Source organism: Odocoileus virginianus, unplaced genomic scaffold, assembly GCF_023699985.2.
Source record: "Odocoileus virginianus isolate 20LAN1187 ecotype Illinois unplaced genomic scaffold, Ovbor_1.2 Unplaced_Contig_39, whole genome shotgun sequence".
Lineage (NCBI taxonomy): Eukaryota > Metazoa > Chordata > Mammalia > Artiodactyla > Cervidae > Odocoileus > Odocoileus virginianus.
Window position 1 is genome coordinate 260,821 of NW_027224356.1, and position 19,447 is coordinate 280,267.

Sequence of the window (19,447 nt, forward strand, 5' to 3'; positions counted from 1 at the left end):
GAAATGGAAGCAACCTAGATGCCCATCAGCAGAAGAATGGATAAGGAAGCTATGGTACATATACACTATGGAATATTACTCAGCCATTAAAAAGAATTCATTTAAATGGTTCCAATGAGGTGGATGCAACTGGAGCCCATTATACAGAGTGAAGTAAGCCAGAAAGATAAACACCAATACAGTATACTAACACATATATATGGAATTTTTAAAAATGGTAATGATAACCCTATATGCAAAACAGAAAAAGAGACACAGATGTAGATAACAGACTTTTGGACTCTGTGGGAGAAGGTGAGGATGGGATGTTTTGAGAGAACAGCATCAAAACATGTATATTATCTAGGGAGAAACAGATCACGAGCCCAGGCTGGATGCATGAGACAAATGCTCAGGGCTGGTGCACTGGGAAGACCCAGAGGGATGGGATGGAGAGGGAGGTGGGATGGGGGATCAGGATGGGGAACACACGTAAATCCATGGCTGATTCATGTCAATTTATGGCAAAAACCACTACAATATTGTAAAGTAATTAGCCTCCAACTAATAAAAATAAATAAAAAAATAAAATAGAAGTCTTCTCCAAGGCCATAGTTCAATGGGCATAGAGGTCTGTCATTTGTCAGTGACATCATATTCCCCTGTTAGAATTTAACCACCAAACCTGAATTTAAACAATATGCAAAATTGAGGATCAAGACACAGTGCCCCACATACATACATCTGGCGACAGGAGAGGCTCCTGTTGTATTCAAGGGACAGGCCTGGGTAGATCTCACGCAGGAATAGGCCCTGGGAGTCCTGGATGAGTCATTAAACACCAGTGTCTGTACATTGGCTGCCACAGGTGTTTGTCTTCTTTGACTGGGAAGACCTTTAAAAATTATTATTATTATTATTATTTTTTTTTTTTTTTGGTCTTTGCTTTGGCAGACAAAATTTTTCATGGTATAGACACTATGGGGAAATTTTATCAGAAATGTATCCATTTACTTTCAGCAGTTAAGTTTATTGGTTTTCATGTCCCCAATGAACTTTCTTTATAAAGAGAAAGGAAATAAAAATGTTCAGGATGCATTTAGTTTCTTTGTAAAACAACCAACTTGAATTAAATTCCTCTCTGTCCCCACTGCACTCCCAAGTCTAGGCCAGAAATAAAAAACCTGCAGAGACTGAAGGCTGATTCCAGCACATCGCTGTGGAGATTTCATTCCCACTGTTTTTTCAGGAAAACAAAACTAGATCCTAACATTAAAACCAGTAGATTGTACATACATATTCAACCTTCTGATTCTCTTGAAAACATGGCTAACTGGCCTGCTTTCAAGTGTAGGTGAAGTGGAGGAAAGTCTGCTGCCAGGGGTCAGGGTCCAGCATAGCCACCTAGTCCTACTATCATTTCTCTTGCCTCCTGGGGCCATGAGTTTGTGAGGACTAGACTGCTAGCTCTCTTAAGATAAAGAGTACTTTTGTCTTGATCCACTTTGACTTTGAAGCCTTTAACCCAGAACCCAGCACAGTCCTTCTTTGTATGTTTGTTGGATGATATAAAATATCTTGTGGATGCATATGACATTTCTTTCAATACTGAAACCCATGCAATTGAAGTACTGCTCTGCCCTAAATATTTGATGTAGCCTGGCATCACAGATGCCCCTGATCTCAGCCACTAGACCCACTATCTAAGGCCAGCTGTATGTCCCTGGGGTGTCCCTGAAGTCTTCACTTTGCCATTTGACAACTTATCCTCCTAGCAATCAAGAGATTGCTTCATTGTCCAATGAAGACAGCAATGCATATCTCATAAAGTGGCTAGGAAGATGACATGAAATAATGAATGTACACCATGGCCTCTAGTTACCATTTCATGATGTTCTTAGCAGATTTTTCTCCAAGTAGGCAAAGTTCTTTGTCTTTAGATGTCCATGAAGATCAGTTAGATTTTCCAGCCAAGATTCAAGGGACAGTTTACAGTTCAATTGTCTGTATTCTGAGAAGCTTCAAAGTCCACTTGCCAAGGACACTGATGAAAGTAAAGATTTTATCAAAAGCTTTGTGTTTTTATCAGATCTATTAGTGGCATAAAGGGGAAAACGAGGGTAGGTCAGAGCATATATAACTAGGGGCTCCCTGTCACCACTACATGCTAAGAACCCGAACTTCCCTGTGTACCTGGAGTCAGGAAAAAAGCATGAAGTGGCTTGTGCTCCTCGGGCTGGTGGCCTTCTCAGAGTGCATAGTCAAGTAAGTATGGGGACTGTAAGCTGCATCATCTTCCTTTCTCAGATTTTTCTTTTCATCTGATTATTCTTCCAGCCATCAGGCTTAGATGGGAATGGAATATTTCCCTGACAGCCTTAAAGTTCAACCCTTACTTATTGATAAGTACCTTGCTTTAGGAACTGTGGATCCCAAGGGTCTTGGTGTAGATTAGCATGGTTGCACAACTCTTGGAGTCCAGTCATGACCTATTGAAAATGCAACTCCTTACAACTGTTCAGTGCACAGTCTATGCAGATGTAGGTGTGGTCCTGTGGGATGGCACATTTCTACATTTTATTCAACAAGTCCTCTTTGTTCTTTGTCTACTTCAGTGTGTATATGTCTATGTCTGATTCTCTGTATTACTATCATTTACCTCTCCATCTGTTTGGAGGTCTCTGTGAGTGTATTTCTCTCTGTGTTGTTTTCTTTTAATTTTTCATTTGACTCATCCTTCATTCTAGAGCCTCTGAATTATCCTTACCTGTTCCCTAACTCCTGGATTCTTCTTTCAACTCCCTCTACTCTTCTACCTTGGAGAAAGATATACTGTTTGATATAAAGATTTATATCTGACAAGCAGCCTGATCACAGCCAACTCAGTAACCTCTTGCACTGCAAATTGCTCCCTTGTAAAAGAGCATAAGAGTCCCCCTTCTACCTCCTTCCTCGAGGTTCTATGAAAAGGATACAGTGAGATGGCAACAGCAATGCTAATGGCTGTCATTGGTGAGACTTCCTATTTATCAGGTACCTTATATCCATCACTTCACTTAGCCCCCCAAAATATTCGATTTGAGGGTTTGTATTGTTACATTCCACCATTTTACCGAGGGGGAGACTGAGACACCACATGATCATATGGCTTGTCCCAGATTGCAGAACAGAACCTGTAATCAAACCTATGTCTTTGCATTGGTATATGCATAAAATTCTGATAATAATGTGCCTCGTAAAAATGATTAGAAAATACACAGGGCCATTACAATGATGGTTTTACCTTAACACTGACAGCTAATCGGAGCTTCTTTGTTTTGTTGGTCAAATTCTCGGTAAAGAATACCTCTAAAGAGAGTGCAGATCATGAGAAAAACCCGCAGTGAAAAAAATATGCTGAACAGTTTCCTGGAGGAACATGCTTACAGACTATACAAGACTTCTTCTCCTGGCTCAAATATAACTACTCACCCCTTGAGAAACATCAAGAATGTGAGTATTTTGGGAGGATGGTGCTCAACAGCGCCCCCTGGTGCTCTAGCCTAGCACTGGGGCTCATCTGGAGGTGCCAGGTGAGATGTGGGGTTGAGGATACTGCAGGAGGCAGAAACACTGGAAAACAGGGACCCCACCCAGAGGAGAACACACTCTCATCCTCAACTGTTGGTCTTTGTGACTGGGCCTGGCAATTACCAGGTGGCAGATAAATATCCATTTCTGTGTCCAAGATGTGTCATTAGTTTGAGGGAGATTGTTCCTTCAGAAATAAGTGAGTCAGTCAGTTACAGATGAAGAGTGAAGCCTCACTGAACAAATGGTAGAACCAACAACAATGCAATCGTGAATCCCCAGGCAGAGGAAATCAATTTCCACAGAAGCAAGAATCACAGCCGTAAAAAGTCAATGAACCCGTATTCCATGTAAGGCCATAAGTATCTAACACAGTGGTTACTGTTTTTAGATTAGAAAAAGGGCTTATTTTGTCTTCAAGAATGCTCATGCTGGCCTGAGAGATAGGCATATTAGTAAATACATGTCAAATGAAAGGGTCACCTGTGTGGTGTTGATTGGATGTGGTCTGAGTTTAGAGGGAGTGGCTGAGGTTGATCAAGAAGGACCTCCTGGAGAAGGGGGTGCTAAGGCTGGGTTTGAAGAGACTACAGAGCTTCTCAAATGAAGGCACCAGGACTTCCCTGGGTGTCCAGTGGTCCTGGAGGTCCAGTGGTTATGCCTCTGTGCTTCCAATGCAGGATGTGCCACTTCAACACCTGGTCATAGATTCAATATCCTGCATACCATGCAGCACAGGAAAGATATATCAAATGGAGGCACCTCTGTGACCAAAGTCAGTGAACTGAATGGTGGTTAGAAAGTGATCTCAAGAGATATGTGACATCCAGAGGGAGGCATGAGTGTGGGAATAGAGGGTAGCCAGCTCTTCACTAACCTACTCCCTCCTTTTTCCTGTAGATGCTCTACGTGGGTAACATCACCATTGGAACACCCCCTCAGAAATTCCAGGTTCTCTTTGATACAGGCTCATCTAACTTGTGGGTGCCCTCTATGCTTTGCACCAGCCTATTCTGTTGTGAGTACAGACAACCCATACCCGGACCATCTTTCCCTTGTCCTGCCACCCTGTTTTGCACCCTTGGCACCTGGTGACAGTTATCTCTTGTTTCTGCAGCTTCACACGTTTTGTTCAGACATCTTCAGTCTTCCACCTACCAGCCTACCAATAAGACCTTCATCATCAATTACCTTTCTGGGACGATGAAGGGAGTTATTGCTCGAGACACCGTTCGGGTAACAGTGTAACAAATGCTGAGTCAGGACTGGCTATGGAGTGACCACTGCTTGCAAAACAGTTTCAGGATGATCTGGCAGGACCCTTCCTAGCCTAACTCCCATAGATATTGGCCAATATACCCATAGGATCCTGTCCTTGGGGAGGCAGTGCCCGTGGTGAACATGAGCACACAGATTAGCTAACCCAGAGAGTGGCTTGAGATGGGGACTTGAAGCTTCTCTGCCCATGAGCAGTTCAAGGTTCATTTTTCTGGGAGGGAGAAGAGGGGGAAAAAAGCACCCAATTTATATTCTGATACACTGTTCCAGCCAGTTTCAGGTTATCAGTTGTTTAGTCCTGCAACAATGCCACACAGCAGTTACTCTGATTAGCTCATGAGACATATAAGGAAACTGAGGTGCAGACAGCAAGGGCCTTGCTCAGGACACGCATGTGGTAAACAGTGGAGCTCAACTGGCTTTCAGGACTGAAGTTGCTGTGGGGTGTTTGGGGACAGGATAAAACTGACCTGGGGACCCTCAGGGCATTCAAGGGCTTCAAATATCCAGACTGGGAAACTGGAGGCCTGAGAAGTTAGGGGTCAGATAAATTAGTTCTCACACTAGGGGGCCTTTGAGAGCCCAACATAACTTATGGCTTGCCTCCCCCAAAGTACTTGAGTAGTTCCTCTCTCTCTTTCTCTGTCATATACACTCACACAAAGACACACATATCCCCAAAATTGAGTTGCCCAGGCAGTAATTTCATAGATTCCTGCAAGCAAGAATGTGTTTTCAGCTTCTGTCTTCCTGGACAGATGCGGAATCCACAGTAACTTACAGAGAATGCGGTCCATTCCTATCATTAGGTCACAGTGATGCCAAAGAGAAGGCTACCTTGCTCTCGGCTCATTTTGTCCACAAGGGGGCACCGATGGGTCCTGGCCTGACTCTTGGTTGCCCCACCTGTACAGAAGCCACGAGGCCAATTGACTCACTCAGGTGGTGTCTTTCAGAGGGGCAGATGTTTTAAAATTCACAGTCTTTCTCAAATGGAACCCAAATTCCCCTCTCAGCTTGGTCTAAGCGCCTGAGGTATACCAAAGACACAGCCCAGCCTCAATTCTTCTCTGAGGATCTAATGGCAATGCACTGCTGCCCAGTCCTATCCCCAATTCATGTATCTGTAAGTGGGATCACTCTTCTCTCCCACAGATTGGGGACCTTGTAAGTACTGACCAGCATTTTGGTCTAAGCATGGAGATATCCAGGAATAAGGAAGTACCTTTTGATGGTGTCTTGGGCTTGGGCTACCCCAAATTTTCTTTCAGTGGAGTTATCCCCATCTTTGACAACCTGAAGAATCAAGGTGCCATTTCTGAGCCCGTCTTTGCCTTCTACTTGAGCAAGTAAGTCTGAGATGGACAATCCATTTCTCTAAATTAGCTGTAATTTGCTTTCAGTTGCACGAAAATTATGAAACAGTTGAGAAAGAAGTATCCGGAGAGATAATCTAATCCAAGATAACTATGGCCCCAGGGCCCTTCCTGGCTTCACCACTGGCTTTTATAAATAATGTTTTATTGGAGCACAACCCTGCTCCTGGCCTCAAGATCAGTAACTTGGTCTAGGGTGATGAGTGAGGATGAAGACTAATGGGAGGCAACAGGAAACAAGTTGAAGGAAAAGGCATTAGGATTAGCTAATTAATTTGATAAGGAACAAGAAGGATGGTGGGTAGCTTTCCTTCCTCATTAGAGTTTCACTGGTAACCCAGGACCAGCTACCCAATTTGCAAGAGCCATTGAAAACAAATGTGTGGGACCCCGTTCAAGAAATATTAGGTATTTCAAGACAGGGAGAGCAGAGGTGGGGTCACTTCTGAGTGTGGGGCTCTTTGGACAGTGGAGGTCACAGGCCTTTGGAGCCAACTCTAGGTGACCTGATCCCACACACTTAGCACTCCCAGGTCTTGATTTTCCTGAAAAATGACAAAGTGGACAAGGGGAAAGCAAAAAATTCTTCAGCACCCTGTCCTCTGAGGGTGTCTGAGCACTCAGGTCACAGGAGGTCCAGGGCATCTTCAGAAGATATTGTGGGTGGACCCCAGCCAGGTGACTCAGCTTCTAACCTCCTCTGTGCCACTCATTACCCAGTAACCGACCTCAGTCTGTTTCTCAATTGCTCCTAGCCTCGATTTCTGCATCTGTAGATAAGTACCTTATTAGAGACTTGATGGTTGGAGAAGCAAAGCTCTCAGACAGTGCTGCTGTTACCGACTTCCAAGGATCCCCCCACTGTCTTCTCTCTACAGAGGCAACCCAGAGGGCAGTGTGGTGATGTTTGGTGGGGTGGATACATCCTACTACCATGGAACGCTCAATTGGGTACCATTGATCAAAGCAGGCAGATGGTGTGTCCACATGGACCGGTAAGCCTCTCCCTCTGAAGGTCAGCCCCAAAAAATGCTCCCACTACTGTACGTGGACACAGGCAGACATGCACAAATGGATTCTCAGACAAATAGTCACAGAGACATATACACCACCCACAACAACACAGACAGAAACACAGACACATGGAAACTCACAAGCAGACACATATAAACATACACAGAGACACATATAAGCATGCATAGCTAGTAAGAGACACAGAAGCACACAGAGAGACACATACAAACAAACACACAAGCACATAGCTACACCAACAGCCCATGGGTTCAAAAACCCCAGGCCTCCTGACCAGGGCTCTGCCCAGGGTCCTCACAGGGTCCAGAGAGGTCTGTGCAGCTGGGAGAGTGCTGCACCTGCTGCCCTGTGAGGCGGGGAGCACGGTCAGAGGACTCAACAGTGTGGTGAACAGGATCAGGGAGGATTTCACCAGCCTGGACAGCGTTATACGATGACCAACTGTCCAGGTCTACCTGGGACCAAGCAAGTTCTCGGTGCAGAATAAAAGTCAGTTTAAAAACAGGGAAAATCTTCAGAAAATGGAGAAAACTGGTCTCCTTATGGAGAAGTTACCCAGCAGTGGAGAGAGTCTTGGCTGAAGTCTTAAGACATGAAAGCAACAATTAAAAAAGACACCCCACATCACAAGGCATACAGTAGGGCAGGGACTATAACAGAAAATCATGAAGGTGGGATCCAGGAGTGACCTGAGGACAAGAGGCAATAACTGATAGGATTCTGTGTGATACGCTCAGACAAAAGCTGACCTGTCCTTTGGAGTTTCCTTGGGCTAGTCATGTATTTCCTGGCCAGGGTCTCAGGGTCTGAGCTGGTTGTAGGAGCAGTGCTGGGAGACACCCTCTCCCAGAGGAGCCCCTCTCTCCCACCACTATGAGAATCTGTTGCCCCTGTGAATCTCCATCTTCACTCTGTGTTCCATCTATTATATGTTCCCCACCAGATACAGCTCTCTGGATGTTTCTCATTATTTTCACAGTCTTCATTCACTCATTGAACAGGCAAACATTGGGCATCCACTGTGTGTCAGGCACTTTAGGAAGGCAAGGAGAATAAAACTAGCCCTCACATCTAAGAAAGCAGATGCACAGAAATGACACACACACTTAGTGAATTGTGACTTTGGTACATGCTAGACATAAGGAAGGGTCTACAGAGACTGACCAGGACAGGAGATTGATAAACACCAGGGGAAAGTCTTCCTTGAGAACAATACAATTAAGCTGGAATCTGGAAGATGAGTAGAAATTTGCTAGTCAAAGGGGAGGGAGTCTTCTAGGAAGGAAGACCAGCTTGTGTCAAGGTACAAAAGAGCCTGGTGTATTCAAGTACTGCATTCAAGGATGTCAAGGGAGGTGCCGTGTTGAGAGCAGATGAAGAGAGTCAGGGCAAGAGACAAAGGGCTCTTTAGGAGACAGTCGGGAACAGGGAATCTCTGGGGAGATTCAGAGTGACTTTGATGACCGCTTTGTTCCTCTGCCTCTCAGCATCTCCATGAACAGACAGGTTGTTGCTTGTAATGCTGGCTGTGAGGCCATTGTGGACACTGGGACATCACTGATCCTTGGCCCAAGAAGAATGGTCGATAACATCCTGAGGCACATCGGCGCCAAGCCACGGGGTTCCGAGGTGAAAGGTCATGCCCAAGGGTCACTCTAAGTTTGCACACACAACAAGGATCTCCAGGGCCAACCTCTCTCCCTCTCTCTCTAACAGCACTACGTTTCATGTTCTGCGGTCAACACCCTGCCCTCTATTGACTTCACCATCAACGGCATCAACTACACAGTGCCAGCTCAATTCTACGCCATCAAGGTGAGGGGACAATACTGAGGGTTGGGTCTCAAACTGGAGCTTGCAGGAACCCTTGGGCTGCTGCTGGGAGGAGGGCACATTCTCCAGGCCATGTCACACCATTGCAGATGCAGCTGAGTCTTGTGGCTGGGCCAGTGCCTCCCACAGAACCAACTACTTGAGAGTAAAGGGCCGTCTGGGACAGTGATCATCCTGAAATAAATGTGGAGATGCCACACCATGCTGGCATGGTGGGAGTCACAAGAGGAGGGGAACATTAAGGTCCCAGTCATCAGAGAGCTTCAGTTTAATATGAACCCTTAGGCGCATGAACATGAAAGTCAGCACTAGCAATCCCAGAAATAGGCAGTTACAAAGAGAATGGCTGGGTGATGTTCCATCATAAATTAATTAGTCACCCTTCCCTTCTCAAAGTTTTCCTGCTTTGGATGATAAATTACATGGTCTCCCTAGATCTCGGTTGCTTCTTCCCCTTGCTCTGGCCAGGTGCCCCCTTTGTGAATTGGGGTACCCGACCCCTCTGTGGGGATGTTAAATAGTAAGGTGAATAAAGGGTGCACAGTGACTGCTCAGCCCCAGCACAGGGTGGAGGCCTCATGTCAGCAACCCGTGGGAGTACTTAGCAGACTGATGGGTTCAAAGAAGGCTTTGAGGAAGGGAGGGAATTTCAGGAATTCTAAAATCACAAACTCATGAAGCCATATGGAGGGTTGCTTAATTCTAGACAACACTGCACTGGACTCCATGCAAATGGCATCCCAAGGTGCTCTGCATTGGGGCACTGGGGACTTACTAGGGGTGATGAGGGCTACTGACTGACTGGTGGGAATGGGGAACCAGAGTACGTTACCCAATCAAGCCTGGAATGGCCAAAGAGGGTGAGTGTGGGCCGAAGGAGGCTTCCCAGAGTTCCTGAGTTAAGTCTTCAAGAATGTGTTGTGGGCACTGCTGTATTTAAGATGGATAACCAACAACGAGTTACTGTGTAGCACAGGGAACTCCGCTCAGTTATATGACAGCCTGGATGGGAGGGGTATCTTTGGGACCAGGATACATAGGATACATACAATTGAGTCCATTTACTGTCCATCTGAAACTCAGAATATTGTTAATCAGCTATACTTCAATATAAAAGAAAGTTTTTTAATACAGTTTGGATTGTGGGGATGCTGGAAGAGGACCTGCATTCTCGGTAGAGAAAACAAGGAGCAGAAGTCAGAAGGAAGAAACAGGGAGTGAGGAGAACCAGGGGACACTCTTGTTCTTTTCTAAAAATTGTATTGAAGTGTGGCTGATCTTCAGTGTCACCTTAAGTTCTGCTGCACAGCAATGTGACTCAGTTATACACATAAAAAATATACATTCTTTTTCTTATTCTTTTTCTTCTGGTTTATCACTGGATATTGAATATAGTTTCTTACTCTTGAGAGTAGGACTTTGTTGTTTATCATTCCACTGTTTCCCCAACTTCCAGTCCTCCATTCACCACACCCTTCCTCATGACAGCTGCATGTATGGGCCCTTTTTGGTTTTGGATGAACTCTCACACCCCTTGCTGCTCATAAAACCACTTGATTCTTATCAAAAGAGGGGAAATTAAATCAAGAACGGTGCTCAGTTTGGATTTTGGGGTGAGTCGCTGATAAGGGCTCAGCCTGACTGGTGTGTGTCTCTGACTCCCCCCAGGGTTCTGACGGCAACTGCTATATCACCTTTAAACACATCCCAGCGAATACACCTAGAGAGACCTGGATCCTGGGTGACGTCTTCCTGAGACTGTATTTCTCGGTCTTTGATCGAGGAAATGACAGAATTGGCCTGGCACGGGCAGTGTAATGCTTGGAGTGATTCAGGAATCAGTAAGGCCTCTCCTAACACCCTCACTCACATTTAGGGCACTCCTGCCCAGGATGCTGATGAACTGTATTTGCTGGTCTGCACACCCTAATCTCAGTAAAGAATAAAGGGTTTCAATTGTAATGGTGCTGAAACAAATGGATGCCTCTGTTTGTGTCTGGGAGTGAAGGATCTAGAACCTAGTCTGAATCAAAATTGAGAGAAGCCCAACTTCAATTGGCTTCAAGGAAAAGGAGGACTCATTTAAATGATTCTGGGAATCAAGGACACAAGAATCAGAAGAAATACAAAGATCTCAGTGACTGGACACAAGAAATTAGAAGTCATCAGTTCTCTTTTTCTCACCTTTGGTCTTTCCCTTCCCTCTTCTTTAGGGGTCTTAGCCTGACAACTTTCTTCCCTAAGGCTTCTACACCTAGTGAGGGAGTCCAAGCTACCTGCCCTAGGGTTTTATATACCCAAGGCATCACCTAGTAAGGAAAGAAGCTCAGAGCTATCAGAGTTCAATGGTGTTCTCTGAATGACCCACCTCAGATCACCTGTACAGACCCAGATCAGTCATCCTGGCAGGGCCATGGGGTCCTATGACTGGTTTTACATGGTCATTGGCCCTGACCCAGCAGCACACATGATTCTGTTTCCTCCAGAACTACATGACTGAAGCTGGGGAGAGGCAGCCCTGAGTATAGCGACTGGGGGATGATCTAGGCCATGGAAGAGCTTTTGATGACCCACCAACTCCACTACCTCCTCATTCAGAGGAATTCTAAGGGGTAATGAAATAGACTCTTTTCGTCCCATCTCAGATTATCTTATCACTAGGCTTCTCCTCCAAGGGTGTTTGGGTGAGGTGGTTCATGCAGAGCTGGTGCCCTCTTGTTCCCACACCCCAATCACCAGCTCTCTGCCACATATGCCTGCTCTGTCCTTTCCAGTCCTACTTTGTAAGTGATGGCCCCAGTGGATCCCTGAGCCACCCCCCTCCTCCAGGGTCCAGAATGCCCCTTCCTTGGCCTTCCAATGCTGCTGGGGAGAATGCAACACATGTATCGGGGGACCCAGGGTACACAGAGCCTTCAGCCTTTCTGAGCTTCCTCCAGAGGTGGGACTGCAAGCTCGTTGCTTGAAGCTGCCAAGGTTAGGCACTTTTGCAGTGGAAGCATCCGTTCTGTCCACCTGGAGGCCCTCAGTAGATGCCTCAGCTGAGACAGGAGGGGTCAGAAGTTGATTTCATTTCAGATTGATTAGCTTGATCTCCTTGTTGTGTAAGGGACTCTCAAGAATCTTCCCAAGCACCACAGTTGAAAAGCTTAATTTTTTGGTATTCACCCTTTTTTGGTCCAGATCGTGCATCTGTACATGATTACTGGAAAAAATCATATCTTTGACACTACAGACTTCTGTACAAAGTGAGTCTCTGGTTTTATTACACTGTTCAGGTTTTTCATAGCCGTGCTTCCTTCCAGGAGCAAATGTCTTTTAATTTTGTGGCTGCAGTAAAGGTCCATAGTGATTTCGGAGCCCAAGAAAATAAAACCTGCCACTGTTTCCACTTTTCCCTCATCTATATGCCATGAATTGTGGGACTGGATGCCATGAATGCTGAGTATTATTTTGTGAATAGTTTTTTGAATGTTCAGTTTTAAGCCACATTTTGCATCTCCTCTCCTCATCAAGAGGCTCTTTAGTTCTTCTTTGCTTTCTGCCATCAGGGAAGTGTCATCTTCATATCTGTGGCTGTTGATAATTCTCCCAACAATCTTGATTCCAGCTTGGGATTCATCCAGTTCAGCATATTGAATGATGTATCCTACATATAAGTTCAATAACCAGAGTGACAATGTATACCATTTCATGCTCCTTTCCAGATCTTAAATCTTTCAGTTGCTCCATGTCTGATTTTAACTGCCACTTTTTGAGCTACACACAGACTTTCAGGAGACAGGTAAGGTGATCCTCTACTCCCATTTCCTTAAGAATTTTCCACAGTTTGTTGTGGTCCACACAATGAAAGGCTTTAGCATAGTCAGTGAAGCAGACGGAAATGTTTTTCTGGGATTCCCTTGCTTTCTCTATGATTCAGTGGATGTTGGCAATTTGATCTCTGGTTCCTCAAACCAGTTTGTACATCTGGAAATTCTCAGTTCATGTACTGTTGAAGCTTCGCTTGGAGGATTTTTAGTATTATCTTGCTAGCAAATGAGATGAGCGCAATTGCATGATAGGTTGAACATTCTTTGAAATTGCCTTTCTTTTGGATTGGTTGAAAACTGACCTTTTCCTGCACTGTGGCCACTGTTGAGTTTTCCAAGTTGCTGACATATTGAATGGAGAAGTTTTACAGCCTCATTCTTTAGGATATTTTAAACAGTTCAGCTGGAATTCCGTCACCTCCCCTAGCTTTGTTTGTAGTGATGTTTCCTAAGGCCCACTTGACTACTTGCTCCAGTATATCTGGCTTTACATGAGTGACCTCAGCATCATTCCTAGCCTGGTCTTTATGACAGTTTTTGTACAGTTCTTCTCAGTATTCTTGCCACCTGTTCTTAATCTCATCTTCTTCTGGTAGGTCTTTGACTTTGCTGTCCTTTATTGTGCCCATCTTGGCCTAAAGTGTTCCTATGGTTTCTCCAACTTTCCTGAAGAGATCTATACTCTTTACAATTCTATTATTTTCCTCCAATTCTTGCCCTGTTCACTTATGAAGACTTTCTTAACTCTGCTTGCTTTTCTCTGGAAGTCTGCATTCTTTTGGGTATATCTTTTCCTTTTTCCTTTGCCTTTCAGTTCTATTTTCTCAGCTCTTTTTAAGACCTCCTCAGGCAACCACGTTTCCTTCTCATATTTGGTTTTCTTTGGGATGGTTTTGGTGACCACCTCCCATACAATGTTACAAATCTCCTTCCATAGTTCTTCAGGCTACCAGACCTAATCCCACGAGTCTGTTTTTCATCTTCACTATATAAGCATAAGGGATTTGATTCAGCTCATAGCTGAATGTTCTAGTGGTTTTCCTTACTTTCTTTAATTTAAGCCTGAATAGTGCTTGCTTCTGCCTAAGCATTGGTCCCAGATCACCACCCATCACTCCCATTGGGTGTGGAACAAAAAGACACAAATGAGGCCTGTTGCCCTGAGTTTTTGCTTGGTGATTCACATGCATAAGTGTGTGAACTTGATCATGTCCCTTAACCTCAGTTTTCTCATCTAGAAAATGGGCACCATGATGATAATTGCACCTTCTAGATTGCATGTGTGCCTGCTAAGCACAAGTGGTGCTGAGAGGGCTTTCTGGGTTCCTGAGTCTGGAACAAATATGAATTATCCTCCCACCCAGGGAGAAGGGACTCTTCTGTTTAGAGGTTATGGCTGCCATTCTCAAGGCTAAATATTGATTCAAGCTAAATGACCTCTATTTCTGAACCATGATACAGAACTCTGACTGAGTCAATGCTTCTGCTTTCTGGGCTCCAACAAGAGCTTATGATTACTGGCTCAGATTACTCCCTTCCCAGCCTTACCTGCCATCCTTTCCTTGCCAACTACTTCTAGCCTGAAATCACACTGCAAGGAGATTTGTCAGGTTTTTGGTCTCTTGTCAGTTTCCCACATCTCCTGCATAGCAACAAGTAGCAGTTATGGCTACTTGTCATAGCAACAACTATGACAACCTGTACAATCCAATCTCAGCCTTTTAAATGAAACTGTCCCCATTTGGGCCCTCATGTTTAAATTACCAACAGTTGCCTTAGAAACCTTCCTATGCTTGCTGTTTAATGACAAAATGTGTGTGGATCTCATCTAGCTTTCTTTCCCAAGCATGATTCTAAACATGCAATGAAGTAACCAGACATTGAGCCATCTAATTACCCTCAGGAATTCATAAAAGCAAACCACACATCGTGCATTTCTTGCTTGCCCCAAAACACCACTGAAGGGATCTGCTGCAACAAAGGGATACATCGGCATGTACACTCCAGAAGGGACATATTTTCTGGATTCATTTTCCACCCAGTACAGAATGTTTACCACATGCCTCGCCCTCCAGCAGCTGTTCACCTGGTTTTTGCAGACTCAGTCCACCCCAATTTCCTTCCACAACCCTCAGCAAAATCTAGAGCACAAACTCAGTCAAAGATCTCAGTCATGCAGAAAAGAGTTTTTTTTATTTTTTTGGAAAACAATGTTTGGTTACACATTCAGTATCTTGTGCTCCTTGCCTTGGATTCAGGGACCTGCACCAGAGAATGGGAAGCCTCCCCTTTACCTAAATCTTTCTTCACTCCTATCAGGGCCAGAGGCTTCACTGGACCCTCTGTTCTCATTGGTATTGTTCAGTTGCTAAGTCATGTCTGACTCTTTGTGATTACATGTATGGCAGCAAAACAGGCTTCCCTGTCTTACACTATTTTGTGTAGTTTCCTCAAACTCATGTCCATTGAGTCCGTGATGCCATCTCACCATCTCATCACTTTGATCCCTCTCCTGCCTACAATCTTTTCCAGCATCAGGGTCTCTTCCAATGAGCTGGCTCTTAACATCAGATGGCCTAAGTGTTGGAATTTCATCTTCAGCATCAGTCCTTCCACTGAATATTGCTCTACCACTTCCAAAACAAAACTCATGTTTCCAATCATCTAACAAAATTGAGCATGGATAAAGTTTAATAGAACAGGGATCTTGTCCTCTGCGAAATCCTAGCATTGCCACCCTGCCTTTCTGTTACCATTCTCTCCACCTGGCATAGAATTGCTTCCCTACGGCTTCTCCAGCTTGAAACGGCTTGCCGAGACATCATTGTCAGCTATATAGGAATTGTTCCTTCCTCCTTCTCTAAAGACTTCTGCCTGCTCCCTGATCGCCCTCTTACATCAGGTCTGTTCAGTCTCTCAGTCATGTCCATGTCTATGTCATGTCTGTGTCATGTCTATGTCATGTCTATGTCCATATCTTTGTCACGTCTATGTCCATGTCTATGTAATGTCTATGTCATGTCTATGTCATGGGGTGCAGCACCTCAGAGTTACCTGTCCATCCAACTCACACAGCTTTCTCAAACTCATGGTCATCAAGTTGGTGATGCCACCCAACAATTTCGTCTTCTGTCTTCCCCTTTGCCTCCTGTCTTTAATCTTTCCCAGCATCAGGGTCTTTTCTAAAGAGTCAGTTCTTCCCAACAAGTGGCCAAAGTATTGGAGGTTCAGTTTCAGCATTGGTCCTTCCAAAGTATATTCAGGACTGATTTCCTTTTAGGATGGACTGGTTGGATTTCCTTGCACATCAAGGGACTCTCAGGAGTCTTGTCCAACACCACAATTCAAAATCATCAGTTCTTTGGTACTCAGCTTTCTTTTTGGTCCCATTCTCATATCCTCCCACAACTTCTGGAAAAAGCCATAGCTTTGAGTAAACAGAGGTTTACTGGTAAAGGAATGACTCTCCTTTTTAGTATGCTGTCAACGTTTTTCATAGTTTTTTTTTTTTTTTCTCCCATGGAGCAAGTGTTCTTTTTTTTCAAGCTGCAGCCACTATCTGAAGTGATTTTGGATCCCAGGAATTAAATCTGTCACTGTTTTCCTTGTTCCTCCATGTATGTGCCATGAAATTATGGAACTGGATGAAATTATCCTTGTTTTTTGATCTTTACATAGCACATCAAAGCCATCTCCAAAAATATGAAATGCAAAAAGGCAAAATGGTTGTCTGAGGAGACCTTACAAATAACTCAGGAAAGAAGAAAAGCAAAAGTCAAAAGAGAAAAGAAAGACATACCCATGTGAATGTAGAGTTCCAAAGAATAGCAATAAGAGATTAAGAAAAAGTCTTCCTAAGTGAGCAGTGCAAAGAAATAGAGGAAAACAATAGAATGGGAAAGATCAGAGATCTGCTCAAGAAAATTAAAGGTAGGGAAGGAACATTTCATGCCAAATGGGCACAATGAAAGTGAGAAATAGCATGGATCTAGCAGAAGCGGAATATATGAAGAAGAGGTTGAAAGAATATATAGAAGAGCTACGTAAAAAAAAAATATTAATGACCCAGATAGCCATGATGTTGTTATCACTCACCTAGGGCTAGACATCCTGAAATGTGAAGTCAAGCAGACCTTCAGAAGCATCACTACGAGCAAAGCTAGTGGAGGTGATAGAATTGCAGGTGAGCTATTTGAAATCCTGAGATGATGCTGTGAAAGTGCTTCACTCAATATGCCAACAAATTTGGAAAACTCAGCAGTGGCCACAGGACTGGAAAGGTCATTTTGATTGTAATCCCAAAGAAAGGTGATTTCAAAGAATGTTCAACTACCACACAGTTGCACTCATCTCACATACTACCCAAGTAATTTCTCTGAGCAAGTCTTCAACAGTACATGAACTGAAATTCTATACGTTCAAGTTGGATTTAGAAAAGGCAGAGGAACAAGGGATCAAATTGCCAACATCCACTGGATCATAAAGTAAGCAAGATAATTCCAGAAATACACCTAATTCTGCTTTGCTGACCATGCAAAAGCTTTTGACTGTGGATAGAACAAACTGTGGAAAACTTACAGAGATTGGAATACCAGACCACCTTACCTGACTTCTGAGAAATCTGTATGCAGGTCAAGAAGCAACAGACAGAACTGAATATGGAACAACAGACAGGTTCTAAATCAGGAAAGGAGTATGTAAAGGATGTATATTGTTGAGAGAGTTAATTCATAGGCAGATTGTAAGAAGTTCAGGGGTCCCCAAGGAGAGAGGGGTATGGAATTCTCAAGGAGGAAAAAGGACAAATTTTTTTGCCCCCCCTACATTCCTTAGGATTATATAGCAATAATGTATCCTGCTTGAGGACATTCTCTGGAAAAAAACCTTTGGGCTAATCCTGTTATCTTAAGGTGTATATTATGGGAGTAGGTCTAGCAAGGTCTTTACAACCTCCAGACATTATTTTGATTCACTGTATTAACTAATTAGAGAGTATATAACTCCATGGCTAACACTAGCAAGGGGGTACTCTTTCTGCCCTCTTCTGATGCCTATGTCAGAAGCTTTCTCTATCTCCTTTATTACTTTAATGAAACTTTATTACGCAAAATCTCTGAGTGATCAAGCCTCGTCTTGGGCCTCAGATTGAATTCTTCTCCTCTGGAGGCCAAGAATCCTGGCATCTTTGCATGGTTCAGCAACAACTTTTCATCTTGGGGGGATTCTTCAGGATAAGGTAAGGATGCTTGGAGCTCTAGTTCCTTGTTCTCCTAGCGAACACGTTTTCTGCTGTACTTTACTAACTCTATGGTGTGCTTGTGTGAATGAATGACACGCCCTGCACAAAGCACGTGTGGAGCCCTGCTCTGCGGTTCCATGGTGACCTCACAGATGCTGGTGACCTTATGGCAGATACCTGTTGGGGGTTTATACCGACCTACCAACGCCAAGCAGCACCCATGGCTCCTTTGGGGGGGTCCACCAGAAATGGGTAAAGTGTGTGGAGTGAACTCTCCTTTTTGGTCAAGCTTTTCAGTCTCTTTGACCATTTCAGAACTCCTTGGAATTAGAAGTAGTATCCTAATCTGTTGGATCATAGACTGTCAAGGGACTTGTGATCTATGCTATTACTGTATATGATAATTTCACCCTCAAACTTGGTTTGGAATTCAGGAAGTGCCTGGCCTTGCTAGGCAAGGAAAGTTTGGAAGCCAGATGAAGCTCTAGCTTCAAGAGCATCTCTGAGGTTAAAGGTTACTTAAATTGCAACTACAAGGGATTGCCCCCCCCCCCCCACCTTTGGTAATGCTGGCTCTTAGTGGAACAGAGGAAACTCTTATAATGGTGTGGTGATGGTTAGGAGGCTCTTATATTGATGTGATGAGGCTTGGAAGGAATATCTCAGTTTTATGTTAGTATCTGTTTTATTGTGATCAGGAATATACTCAGAGTTGTGCCCAGGAACTCAGATGACAAGACTGTTTCCCCCAGCGGTTGAGCCTGGGAGGCATTCTGGAAGGGTTACTCTGATTGTACCCAGGGTGGCATCAGAAACAAGCAAGGTTTTAATGGTGAGGAGCTGGACATCAGTCTGGGATGCCATCAGGTCTACCCCTGGTGCATCTCCACCCCATCTCGGTGGTAGAACTGGGAGGGTTGAATAGGTCGCCTGCATCAGTAAGGGACCAACTAATTCTGATAAGGAAAGAAAAACTGTGGTGTAAAGTCTGTCTATACCCCCATCTAGAGCAGGCAGGGATGCCTCCTGTAGAAAGAGGGCGCTGGTCGACTTTTTTTTTTTCTCTCTCTCTCTCACAGACAGTAGCTAAGAATTCCACCCTCACTACTTTGAAATGTATCCTGTAAAACTGGGATAGATTTGATCCCCAGGGCTTAAAGAAGGCATTTCTGGTCTTCCTATGTGATACTGTATGGCTACTGTATCCACTGGAGAAAGCAAATGGTGGCCGGTGAGAGGGTCTCTTAAGTATAACACTGTTTTTCAATTAGACCAGTTCTGTAGAAAACAAGGAAAATGGGTAGAAATAGCATATGTGTTGCCCTTAT

The 19,447-nt window shown here is 44.2% G+C and overlaps 1 protein-coding gene across 1 annotated transcript; it reads left to right on the top strand.

The window, feature by feature from the left end:
• Positions 1-2,143: 2,143 nt before the first annotated feature.
• LOC110150230 (pregnancy-associated glycoprotein 1-like) lies at positions 2,144-10,886 on the top strand. The gene is made up of 9 exons (XM_020913161.1): positions 2,144-2,244; positions 3,321-3,471; positions 4,450-4,567; positions 4,667-4,785; positions 5,983-6,176; positions 7,082-7,198; positions 8,723-8,864; positions 8,952-9,050; positions 10,737-10,886. Exons 1-9 carry the CDS (start codon positions 2,144-2,146, stop codon positions 10,884-10,886), a joined length of 1,191 nt encoding a protein of 396 aa, XP_020768820.1.
• The last annotated feature ends 8,561 nt before the right edge of the window (positions 10,887-19,447 follow it).

Coding starts and splice junctions, on each gene's coding strand:
- LOC110150230 (XM_020913161.1), top strand. CDS start 2,144: ATGCTAAGAACCCGAACTTCCCTGTGTACCTGGAGTCAGGAAAAAAGC. Junction 3,472..4,449: donor CCTTGAGAAACATCAAGAAT/GTGAGTATTTTG, acceptor TTTTTCCTGTAG/ATGCTCTACGTGGGTAACAT. Junction 4,568..4,666: donor TTGCACCAGCCTATTCTGTT/GTGAGTACAGAC, acceptor TTGTTTCTGCAG/CTTCACACGTTTTGTTCAGA.